This window comes from Pipistrellus hanaki (genome assembly GCF_964339955.1).
Source record: "Pipistrellus hanaki genome assembly, chromosome: 3".
NCBI lineage: Eukaryota > Metazoa > Chordata > Mammalia > Chiroptera > Vespertilionidae > Pipistrellus > Pipistrellus hanaki.
The window spans coordinates 2,162,207-2,174,539 of NC_140505.1; the positions used below are offsets into that span (position 1 = coordinate 2,162,207).

A 12,333-nucleotide genomic window follows, 5' to 3' on the forward strand; every position below is an offset into this window, starting at 1 on the left:
TGGTCATGAAGTCATCACACATTTACATGTGTCACGGGTTCGATCCGTCCCTCTGAACACGCCTGCACGGCGTAAGCAAGCAGGTGAACCCGGAGACGGGCGGGGGGAGGCGGCCTGGCCGTTCCTTCTCATGCTCAGTTCCCTGTGCCTGCTCCGCGCGGTGCAGAGGCAGCGGCTGCCGGTCTCTCCCTCCAAGCACGTCCTTGGCTGTTGACTCCGCGTCCACTGTTAGCCTCCAGGCGGCAGTGACAACCTGTGGGCCTTGGTGGCCGTGATCAAAGGGCAGGATGACAGCTTGCTGCCTCACAACTACTGCAAAGGCATCATGCACCGGAAGCACCTGCTCAAGTTCCGCACGGTGAGTGCAGGGGCAGGCGGGAGGGGCTCTGGCAAAAGGAGTTGTGCGTTCTCCCGATCCTATCTAATAAGAGGATAATACGCAGATTGACTGTCACTCCAACACACAAGATGGCTGCCCCCATGTGGTCAAAGATAGCTGCCCCCATGTGGACACAAGATGGCTGCCACAAGATGGCCAGCATGGGAGAGCAGTTGGGAGGGACCAGGCCTGCAAGGGAAGGCAGTTAGTTGGGGGTGATCAAGCCTGAAAGGAAGGGCAGTTAGCGGTGACCAGGCTGGCAGAGAAGGGAAGCTGGGGGTGATCAGGCCTGCAGGGAAGGGCAGTTGGAGGCGGGGACCAGACCAGCAGGGGAGAGCAGTTAGGGGCAATGAGGCTGGCACGGGAGGGCAGTTAGAGGTGACCAGATAGGCAGGGGATGGCAGTTGGGGGGGGGGAAGGCTGGCAGGAGGGCAATAAGGGGTGACCAGGCCAGTGGGGGGCGGGGGGAATTGGGGGTGACCAGGCATGAGAGTCTGACTATGAGAGCAGGAATGTCCTGAGAACCGAGAAGGCAGCAGCAGTTCTCCTAAGGCAAACTTCGAGAAACCCCACAGGTCACCTGGACCTGCTTGCGATGCTTCCCATGCACCTGCAACTGGGTGACAGGGATGCGGGGGCCACTCTGGGTCTGGCCTCAGGGGCCGGCAGGCTGTCTTCTGAGCTGTTTTATTAACCTGATGGTACTGCGGAGATCTCGGTGGATTGTCATGCACAAGTATTCTTTACCTCACACCTGGGTGACCCGCAGCACCCACCACACACCAGGCCTGGGCCTGGGAAGAAGAACTAGCTTAGGATTGCAGTGCAGTGTCCGCAGTGAGCTTCCCTGTCAGCATGGAGGGAACTGTGACAGCTGGACGTGTCTGATGGTCGCCGTTCCCTGTTGGCTGTACAGGAGCCGGTCAAGGAAGTCAGTCACTTACCATCTGACAGCGGCCTTCATGACATGAGCCGCCCCATCACTGCTGCATCTTCCCCTCACTGCCTCCGGCCTCGGGCCGGTGTCACCACAAGTAACCCAGGAGCTTTAGGGACAGTGGGAGTTCGCCTCAGGCCACCCAGGTCCACCCACCCACACTGTGAGAGGCAGCCTCCTTCAGAGAGAAGTGCTGGCTTCAGGTCTGCTTCCCCGGCCGAACGCTTGTCAACTGCGTGTCCATGGGGTGCTCTCACGGCGGGTGCCTGGCCTGCGCTGGTGGCACACAGTTCAGGACAAGGGCCTTTTCTTTGCCCCCAGTCTGAAGCCCAGGAGCTGACCACAGTCAAGATGTCCAAGTTCAGAGGGGGCATCGGCGCACCGACCACGGAGGAGAGGCTGAAGGAGGCCGCGGAGATCCACCTGCGGCTTGGGCAGCTCCAGCGCTACTGCGAACTCATGGTGGAGCTTGGCGAGGTGAGGCCATCGGGGGGAGGTGGGGGCCATCGGGGGGAGGTGAGGCCATCGGGGCGAGGTGAGGCCATCGGGGGGAGGTGGGGGCCATCGGGGGAGGTGAGGCCATCGGGGGAGGTGGGGGCCATCGGGGGAGGTGAGGCCATCGGGGGAGGTGAGGCCATCGGGGGAGGTGGGGGCCATCGGGGGGAGGTGAGGCCATCGGGGGGAGGTGGGGGCCATCAGGGGGAGGTGAGGGCCATCGGGGGGAGGTGAGGGCCATCGGGGGAGGTGAGGGCCATCGGGGGGAGGTGGGGGCCATCGGGGGGAGGTGAGGCCATCGGGGGAGGTGAGGGCCATCGGGGGGAGGTGGGGGCCATCGGGGGAGGTGAGGGCCATCGGGGGAGGTGAGGCCATCGGGGGAGGTGGGGGCCATCGGGGGAGGTGAGGCCATCGGGGGAGGTGAGGCCATCGGGGGAGGTGGGGGCCATCAGGGGGAGGTGAGGGCCATCGGGGGAGGTGAGGGCCATCGGGGGGAGGTGAGGGCCATCGGGGCGAGGTGAGGGCCATCGGGGGAGGTGAGGGCCATCGGGGGAGGTGAGGCCATCGGGGGAGGTGGGGGCCATCGGGGGAGGTGAGGCCATCGGGGGAGGTGAGGCCATCGGGGGAGGTGGGGGCCATCGGGGGGAGGTGAGGCCATCGGGGGGAGGTGGGGGCCATCAGGGGGAGGTGAGGGCCATCGGGGGAGGTGAGGGCCATCGGGGGGAGGTGAGGGCCATCGGGGGAGGTGAGGGCCATCGGGGGAGGTGAGGCCATCGGGGGAGGTGGGGGCCATCGGGGGAGGTGAGGCCATCGGGGGAGGTGAGGCCATCGGGGGGAGGTGGGGGCCATCGGGGGGAGGTGGGGGCCATTGGGGGGAGGTGGGGGCCATCGGGGGAGGTGAGGCCATCGGGGGAGGTGAGGGCCATCGGGGGGAGGTGAGGGCCATCGGGGGAGGTGAGGGCCATCGGGGGAGGTGAGGCCATCGGGGGAGGTGGGGGCCATCGGGGGAGGTGAGGCCATCGGGGGAGGTGGGGGCCATCGGGGGGAGGTGAGGCCATCGGGGGGAGGTGGGGGCCATCAGGGGGAGGTGAGGGCCATCGGGGGAGGTGAGGGCCATCGGGGGGAGGTGAGGGCCATCGGGGGAGGTGAGGGCCATCGGGGGAGGTGAGGCCATCGGGGGAGGTGGGGGCCATCGGGGGAGGTGAGGCCATCGGGGGAGGTGAGGCCATCGGGGGGAGGTGGGGGCCATCGGGGGGAGGTGAGGCCATCGGGGGGAGGTGGGGGCCATCAGGGGGAGGTGAGGGCCATCGGGGGAGGTGAGGGCCATCGGGGGGAGGTGAGGGCCATCGGGGGGAGGTGAGGGCCATCGGGGGAGGTGAGGCCATCGGGGGAGGTGAGGCCATCGGGGGGAGGTGAGGCCATCGGGGCGAGGTGAGGGCCATCGGGGGAGGTGAGGCCATCGGGGGAGGTGAGGGCCATCGGGGGAGGTGAGGGCCATCGGGGGAGGTGGGGGCCATCGGGGGGAGGTGAGGCCATCGGGGCGAGGTGAGGGCCATCGGGGGAGGTGAGGGCCATCGGGGTGAGGTGAGGCCATCGGGGGAGGTGGGGGCCATCGGGGGAGGTGAGGCCATCGGGGTGAGGTGAGGGCCATCAGGGGGAGGTGAGGCCATTGGGGGAGGTGAGGGCCATCGGGGGGAGGTGAGGGCCATCGGGGGAGGTGGGGGCCATCGGGGGAGGTGAGGCCATCGGGGGAGGTGAGGCCATCGGGGAGGTGAGGGCCATCGGGGGGAGGTGAGGCCATCTGGGTGAGGTGCACAAGTTTAGCCATGCAATGTGTCCTGGTTAGTTGGGGGCTGTGTAGCGGAACTCTCTCTGGATCTTGCTGGTCCCTGGTCTGTCAGGTGTGGGCCATCACAGTGGGTCTTGGGCTCAGGAACCTGCTAGACAAGAACTTCCCACTCCAGGCCTTCACTCAGAAACTCCGGGGGGAGCCAGTCACCTGAGCTTTTGTTTTTGTTTGTTTTTTTAAATATATTTTTATTGAGGGAGAGAGAGAAACATCAGTGAGGAGAGAGACATGGATCGGCTGCCTCTTGCACACCCCACACTGGGGATCAAGCCCACCACCCAGGCCTGTGCCCCCTGGGGATAGAATCTTGACCTCCTGGTTCATGGATGGCACTCAACCACTGAGCCATGCTCGCCGGGCTAATCTGAGCGTTTATAAGCCTCCCGGTGCCTCTGAGCAGGAGGAGGGCTGAGAACCACTGCCCGAGGCTGGACTCTGGTTCCTGGAAAGGCATCTCTGGGGCTCACCTGCCCGTGGGTCCCCTCGTGAATACTGTTTGTGTTCCCCGAGTCCCACACTGGCCAGAGTTCCCACTGAGGGTCATCTGGTGGCACAGCCTGATTCCTGATTCTGATTCTTTTTATTTATTTTTGCTTTGTTTTTAGTTTTTAAAGATATTTTATTGATTTCTCACAGAGAGTAAGGGAGAGGGATAGAGAGTTAGAAACATCTATGAGAGAGGAACATCAATCAGCTGTCTCCTACAAAACCCCCACCAGTGATGTGCCCGCAACCAAGGTAAATGCCCTTGATTGGTATCGAACTTGGGACCCTTCAGTCCACAGGCTGGCGCTCTATCCACTGAGCCAAACCATCCAGGGCCACAGCCTGATTCTTAAAGAGGACGGAGCTAAACAGAGTTTCCATGAGAGGTTCGGATGAAGCTGCCCTGTTAAAATCCTACACAAGTCAGGACCAGTTTGGCTCAGTGGATAGAGCGTCTGCCTGCGGACTGAAAAGTCCCGGGTTCGATTCCGGGCAAGGGCATGGACCTTGGTTGCGGGCACATCCCCAGTAGGGGGTGTGCAAGAGGCAGCTGATCAATGATTCTCTCTCATTGATGTTTCTAACTCTCGATCTCTCTCTTCCTCTCTGTGAAAAATCAATAAAATATATATATATATTTTTTAAAAATCCTACACAAGTGCTTACGCTGGAAGGTGGGCGGTGACTGACAGAGCAAAAGGGGGCGGGCTCTGTTCCTTGATCCCGGTGCTGATTACATGAGTGTAGCCAGGGTGGAAACTTACTGAGCTTTTCCTTTTTCTACATGTCTGTTTACTTCAACAAAACTCTCCCACCCCACCAAAAAGCAAAAACAGCAAAACTACAATGATGTGGACTCATTTCATACTTGATCATTTTTTTAAATGTCCACGTTGGTTAATTTCATAATTACCATAATTATGACATACAAATAAGGATACTTTTAAATAATATAAAGTAAAGCTAAGCAATAGTTATAATAAAATATATCAAAATGGAGTTTAATGCACTTTTTAATTGCTTCATACTTTAGAGACAATTACTTCCTGACCTTAAATAATAAAATGCGTCATTTAAAAGCATTGTTGAAAGACACTGCAAATTAAAAAGTGTTTAATCTAGGAGCAGCATAAAGGTTTTACTTGTGAAGAAGTAAAGAAATAGTGCCCTGTTAAAAAAAGTTCTTTTGTTAACAAGGCACTACTAGAAAGAATAGCATCTATTAAAAGCCAAAGAGAAAATAAATAAATTTTGATAGAACAGTATAATTCTTTATCTTTATGAATTTTTTTATTTTGGTATATGTAATTTTTAATTATATTTAATTTAAATTTAATTAAAGATCCTTTACTCAGGGCAGTTTTATCAATGGACTAATGATCTAGAAATGTGCTTAAAATCCTTTAGTAAAATGGGTGTCCTTATCATTGTTCATTATCACCTCCTTACAGATCACTTATTTCTGCAAGGTGAGTACTATGAGGTTAGAAAAACATGTAATCTTTTCCCTTACAAGAGCTGTTCTTACTGAAAAACCTTGGTGGCATTAATTTAATACATTTCAACTTCTTTTTCCCATTTCCTCCTACCACAGTATAGTTAATTCTCCCTTTAAAATGTACTTAAATTCCCTTTCTTAGGTAACATGATTATAAATTATATAACATTTAAAATTACCTGATTAAATGTTAACATTATTTTTAGGCTAATCACCAGTTTTATAGCCTTACTTGCAGTAGAGCGCTGTTCTGAAAAGCCTTAATTAAAATGAAGCTTTGCACCCTATCTGATGGCTCAGTTGTTTGGAGTGTCACCCCATACCCCGGAAAGGTTGTGAGTTAGATTCGCAGTCAGGGCACATACCTAGGTTGTTGGGGTACATAACTCATGGCCGACTGATCGATGTTTCTCTCTCACATTGATGTTTCTCTTTCTCTCCTCCCTCTCCTTCTAAAAATGAATTTAAAAAACATATCTTTGGGTGAGGATTAAAACATTTGTTAAATAAAATGAAGTTTTGATTTAAGTAGTGATCTTTCAGAATATTTTTCCCTCACTTCCCTTCCAGACTTGAATGTAGTGAACGCCATCCTTTGAAGTCACAGTCACAATCAGCCTTGGTTGAGCAATGAGCTTCTTTATTAGGAGTCTGATATTTTAAATATGAAGACCTGTGATACCAATTGTAAAGGAAGGATTTACAATAAATATAACTTATAAAAATGAGTAAGGAAAGAATAGGAACATATATATTCATTAAACATAACAGTGGAGTAAAATCTCGGTGCAAATTACTTTGAACGTAGGACATAGAATACCATGGAACAAATTACTCTGGTGTCGTGTTGGATGATGAGTTAATATATTTTTCAAACTAAAAACTCCCTCCCCCGCCATCACCTTCTTTCTCTCTCCCTCCCCCTTTTTCTAGCTCTGTCTCTCTGTCTGGGACTAGTTCAGGATTTTCCCTGCTAAATGATACAATTTACATATCATTTCATTTTAAAACTAGAGACCTGATGCATGAAATTTGTGCAAGGGGCTCAGCCCTCACAGCTTCGGTGGCTTCCTTCGGCCCTTGCAGCCCCAGCTTAGTCCAGAAGGTCATGCAAGAGGTCATTTGGCTGTCCGGTCTAATTAGCATATTAAGCTTTTATTATTACAGACTAGAGGCCTGATGCATGAAATTCGTGCGAGAGTAGGCCTTCCTCTCCCCGTTGCCAGCACTGGCTTCCCTCGCAGCCCGGGCTTCACTGGGAAGCTCGACCAGGACGTCTGGTCTTATTAGCATATTATGCTTTTATTATATAGGATATGGTAATATTTATACTATGTGGGATGAATGAGCTAGAAAAGTAACTCTGGAAATGCTGACACTCTAAATACCCTCTAAAATCTTGTTTCACCAATGGGAGTTCATTAAAGAACATGCCTGCTGGGCATGAGACTGTGTGTGGGAATGGCTGTGTTTCTGCTCTTCTCCCTGCTGCAGTGGGACAAGGCCTTGTCCGTGGCCCCGGGTGTCTCGGTGACGTACTGGAGGAAGCTAACGCAGAGGTAAGGCCGTCCGTGCCCCAGAGCCCTTCCAAGCATGTTCGCGTAGGAACAGCAGGGGCAGAGGATGGCAGCTTTTGAGATTCATACTTTATGTTCTTTTAAATAATAACTGATTTCGTGTCCTCTGATACAATAAACTGATCGGTTGCAAGTCATTTTGCTGCCCTTTTGTTTGAACTGCCATCCAATAAAGTCAGTGGAAGGCCAGTTCCCCATGTCAGTGGATGGAATGGCAGGTCCACGGACATGCTCACTGGTCACTGTGCTGCCATTGAAAGGTAAGTGGTGAGATTTTCTGAAGGTGCCCAGATGCTTGTGGGATACTTCCTCAAAACAATTTTGCCTTCACCTCAGAAAAAGCTCCTTTTCATTTATCCTTGAAAACTGACGCCAGAGTTCCCCTGTTCCGCGGTTCACATGGCGGCCAGGAAATGATCTCTCTCCCCAAGACTCCCAAGTCTGCATTCTACAGACCCGGCCATTGCGTTTGATTGGCGGTCTCTCTTCCTAGTTCCAAAGGCCAATGAGAATACTGTTTCTAATCAGCTGTAACTAAGGAGTCGGGGTCACAGGGTAACAAGAGAGCTGTTGGGAGGAACCCCATTGACCCTGGCCATTGGGGATGGTGAAAGGTGAGCTGGGAAAACAGCATGAAATGCAGCTACTGCTCCTGCCCAAAGGCTGGCCGTTGGAATGCAATTCAGTGCAAATGCCAACACCAATTAGATAAACCAGGTTCCTGCTCAACACAGCAGGTAAAGCATTACTAGTGGGAGGAACCAGGCTGGTCTTGGGGAAAGTACCTGGGACGACGGTAGGGAAAGAGAAGCAGAGACAGACAGACAGGCCTGGGTACAATAGAGACAGAGGGACCCCCGGGAACCCTTCTGAATCTTCAGCGTCAGGATCCCTGTACCTGTCTGGAACGTTCCTGGGTCACTTACAGTACCCCGTTTCCTGATCAATGTTTATGTGCTGGCATCGTTCTTGTTAATGATTCGTAAGCAAGTTGCCTTTAGAAGCTCTCTTTTCCTTCGTTGTGTGTTCACGGTACCATTTAAAAGTCTCTTTAACAAAGCAGACGCCCTCACATTTATTAATCCAGCTGAGAGCAGATCTGCCATGGCACCGGATCTAGTCTACGGCTCACCTTCAGAAAAATGTATCGCGCGTGTACATAGACACGCTGTACTGATTTTAAGGCCTGGCCGGGTCAGTACCTTTAAAATCTGAATATACGTAGTGGTCTAAGGGAAAATAAGTACCTGTAGTATCTATTATTTCAGAAAATCTGTCTCCTGTCTATGATTTGATCATAAAATCTGTCTAAAAACTGATGCACAGGAAAGCTTTAATGACATCTGCCTCCAGGTTTAGATCTTTCAGAAAACCCAGTCCTCCCGAGAGCCTGGAAACGCCTGGGTTGTAACGAGAGAAACGTTCTCCTTTCGCAGGAGAGCCGACCAGCTGATGCAGGAGGACAAGGACGCCGCCATCCCGTACTGCATGGCCGTGGGCGACGTGAGGAAGCTGGTCCGCTTCTTCATGGCGCGGGGCCAGCTGCCCGAGGCGCTGCTGGTGGCCCAGGTACAGGGCAGCCACACGCGGGCGTCGGAGGGCGGGCATCGGAGGGAGAGGGTCCTGCTGATGGAGCGCCGTCTGGGCGGATAGAGCCAGGGCCGCCCGGGTGTGTGAGTGGCCACGCTGACCTGGCTTTGGGTCCCCACCTGCCCACACTTCTCGGAACCCGGAGCCTTTGCTCGCCGCTGAGCATTGCATGAGCTTCACCGGCTTTCCCTGGTGACCGAGTGCTGAGGCTTCAAGTTCACACAACAGCGTCACCTGCTTTTTTGTGTGTGTGGTGTTTTTGGTTCTTTCAAATTCTAAGGTGGCTCCACATTCTGGCATAAATTTCAAACACGATTTAGGAATCCTTTGTTCAGAATGCGAGTCTGAAATGTGTCCCTCATCCGCAGTCTGCCAAGGATCACTTAAAGTGGCAGTGTGTGCCCAGCCCGGTGCGAGCATTGGCCCGGGACCGGGCTCATGGGTTCCGTTCTGGTCAAGGGCATGGACCTAGGTGCAATCTGGACCTCTGGCCTCAGTCGGGGTGGGTGTGGGAGACAGCCAATCTGTGTGTCTCTCTCACATCTCTCTCTCTCTCTCTCTCTCTCTCTCTCTCTCCCTCTCTCTCTCTCTGTCTCTCTCTCTCTGTCTCTCTCTCTCCATCTCCCTCCTACCCCTCTCTCTAAAAATCAATGGGGAAAAAATCCTTGGATGAGGATTAACAAAAAAAGGGGGGGGGGGGATAACGCAGTGAAGGCCCGGGGAGGAGTAGGGAGGAGAGGAGGGCTCAGTGGGGAGGGGAGAAGGGAGTATCTGTAATACTGTCCACAGTACAGATTACTCTTTAAGAAGAGTGATGCGTTTTCCTTCCTCTCCAGGCTGCGTGTGAGGGGAACATGCAAACCTGCCGAGCGCCCACCCTGCCCGGGGCCTCGGGGCCGGATGACGCCCGCGGGGAGGACTTCACCGAGTGAGCCCGCGGTGCCTGGGCCCGAGTTTCTACGGGGTCCCCTTAGGCGCAGTGCAGGGCCCGCCGCCCACCCTCCTTTCACTCAGAGGTGGTGGCTGCTCGGCCCCTGCATTTCCCTCCAGAGGGGGGTCTGCGGCTGCCTCGCCCGGTGCACAGGAATGGCAGCCACGTGGGCAGCCTGGGCACAACACCTGAGCTCCCAGAAGGCCAGCGGGTCTCCCCGGGGAGACTGCACGGCCAGCACCCACATCCTAGCAGAGCCACCTGTGGGAGCAGGGGGTGGGCTCACCCTGTTCCCTGTGGCCGGTGCAGACCGCGCCGGTGACCTTGTCATTACCCGGGGCCCGTGTTAGTGACAGAATAATGTGCCAGCCTCTTGTGAAGAAGCCCAAATAAACACATTCGGAAAAGCAAGAGGATTAGAACTCTCTGCTTCTTCCCTCTCATAATCTCATTGCCTGCCTTCCCCCTCCCCTCAGGGCTCCCATTTTAGCCTAGAAAATGGGACGTTGGAGCGTTCAGGACCCTTAACCGGGTAAGGGGGCCTCAGGTGCTGGCAGCGCTGTGTTGGGGACCAGTGTGCCCTCTGGTTCTTGGTGGCTGCCCTCTGCCAGCCGGTCCTGCCTCTGCAGCGCCAACACACCCCTAGCCTGTCCCCCCTGCACCAGGAAAAGTCCCCATCCCCCTGCAGCTCTTCCCGGTCACTGCCCTATGGCCTGGTCCTCACTGCGCCCCCCTGTGGCCCGGTCCTCACTGTGTCCCCTGTGGCCTGGTTCTCACTGCGTCCGGAGGGGGGATAGACTGAAAAGTAGGCTTTTCCCTGACGTGTGGGGGACTGTCAGCTCCTCTGCTAAGGAAGACGCTCCCTGATTCTCCCCGTCCAGCTTCCTCCCTAAGTCAGGGGTCCAGCTGGGTCCCTCCGCTCCGCTCCCCAGCCTGGGACACGGGGCGCGGGGTCCCCCGGGGCTCCTGCTGAGCTAGGCTGTCCCCCTTCCCCCCAGGCTCCTGCACATGGCAAGCGCGCAGCTGGCGGAGTGGCACTTCCAGGGCGGCCGGGCGGTGCGTGCGGCCTGCTGCCACCTGGCCGTGGACGACGTGGAGGTAGAGTGTTGGAGAGAGGTGGGGGAGAGTGGGGGAATGAGGGAAAGGGCGGGTGTCTGAGGGAGTCATAGCCGGGTCTGCATGCGTTCCAAGCCCCAGGGTGACACTCTGCAGACCCGATCTCTGCCCCCACATTTTTAAGTCCCATCACAAGCTCCTATTGTGACTAGACGACTTGAAGTGTCACAGGTGAGGAGCAGGAGGTGGTAAAGAATGGATAATGGCTGCACTTGGGCTCTGTCCCTGATGTGTGAAAGAGCTGGTTTCCCTTCAGTGTGTTCTTCACCGGTTACACTCTTAGGGTGACCCCCACTGACCTACTGATGGAACCAGGGCAGTCCTGAGTGCAGATGCAGACTCAGGGTTCCCGGCTCCTGAGAACACTGGCTTCAGGGACAGTTGATACTCATTGTACACTGTTTATGAAACTTTTAAGAATCGACACTTTTGCCCTGCCAGGCGGCTCAGTGGTTGAGCTTTGACCCATGAACCAGGAGGTCACAGTTTGATTCCTAGTCAACAGCACAGGCCCAGGTTGCAGGCTTGATCCCCAGTGTGGGGCGTGCAGGAGGCAACCGATCCATGATTCTCTCTCATTACTGATGTTTCTATCTCCCTCTCCCTTCCTCTCTGAAATCAATAAAAATTTATTTAAAAAAATAATTTACATTTTTTTAAAATATATTTGTTTTGATTTTTTACAGAGAGGAAGGGAGAGGAATAGAGAGTTAGAAACATTCATCAGAGAGAAACATTAGTCAGCTGCCTCCTGCACACCCCCTACGGGGCATGTGCCTGCAACCAAAGTACATGCCCTTGACCATAATCGAACCTGAGACCTTTTAGTCCACAGGCCAACGCTCTATCCACCGAGCCAAACCAATTAAGGCGATAATTTACATTTTTTTCTTATAGAAACTGAAGGACATATTGAGGACATTGCAGAGAGACTGTTATTAATTATAAAAATATGGGCAAGTGCTCTAAATTCTTAAATTCTAACCTTAGAGAGTATTTCCTGTGTGCCCTTTATCAGCTTTTCCACTTGAAGTTGCAGTCAGGCCTCCATATTGGGTAGAAGTAGTGCAGGGCATTCTGTAAGAGGGACTGAGCGTGGGCCAGTGCACCCCTGTGTTTCCTGAGCGGCGGGAGCAGGGCAGGAGCGGCCTGCCCCGCCTGCGTCTCTGACCCGAGGCCGTTGTTTCTCCCTGCTAGCTGGCCATGGCCGCCCTGCTCCGCGGGAACGAGCTGGAGCTGGCGGTCTGCGTGGGCACGGTCCTGGGCGAGGCGGCAGCCCCTGCCACCCACTACGCCCTGGAGTTGCTGGCCAGGAAATGCATGATGATCCCAATGTGGTAAGAGCTTCTAAACGTAAGAATGTTATGGTGATGGCATGCATCTTTTCAGGCTTGCAAGTCACATTAGATCACATGTTGGGCGTATACAGGGTGTCCTATCTTTTTCTTATTATCAGAAGCTAATATATATTTGAT

At 54.4% G+C, this 12,333-nt stretch overlaps 1 protein-coding gene across 2 annotated transcripts in view; it reads left to right on the forward strand.

The window, feature by feature from the left end:
• The window catches only part of WDR17 (WD repeat domain 17), a 72,403-nt gene that overhangs the window by 47,794 nt on the left and 12,276 nt on the right, over window positions 1-12,333 (forward strand). For both annotated transcript variants that reach the window (XM_084878329.1, XM_084878328.1), the window contains 7 exons: window positions 233-358; window positions 1,638-1,793; window positions 7,139-7,203; window positions 8,658-8,790; window positions 9,648-9,739; window positions 10,741-10,840; window positions 12,056-12,195. In XM_084878329.1, the coding sequence (XP_084734455.1) occupies window positions 233-358; window positions 1,638-1,793; window positions 7,139-7,203; window positions 8,658-8,790; window positions 9,648-9,739; window positions 10,741-10,840; window positions 12,056-12,195 (812 nt within the window). The remainder of the gene's footprint in view (window positions 1-232; window positions 359-1,637; window positions 1,794-7,138; window positions 7,204-8,657; window positions 8,791-9,647; window positions 9,740-10,740; window positions 10,841-12,055; window positions 12,196-12,333) is intronic.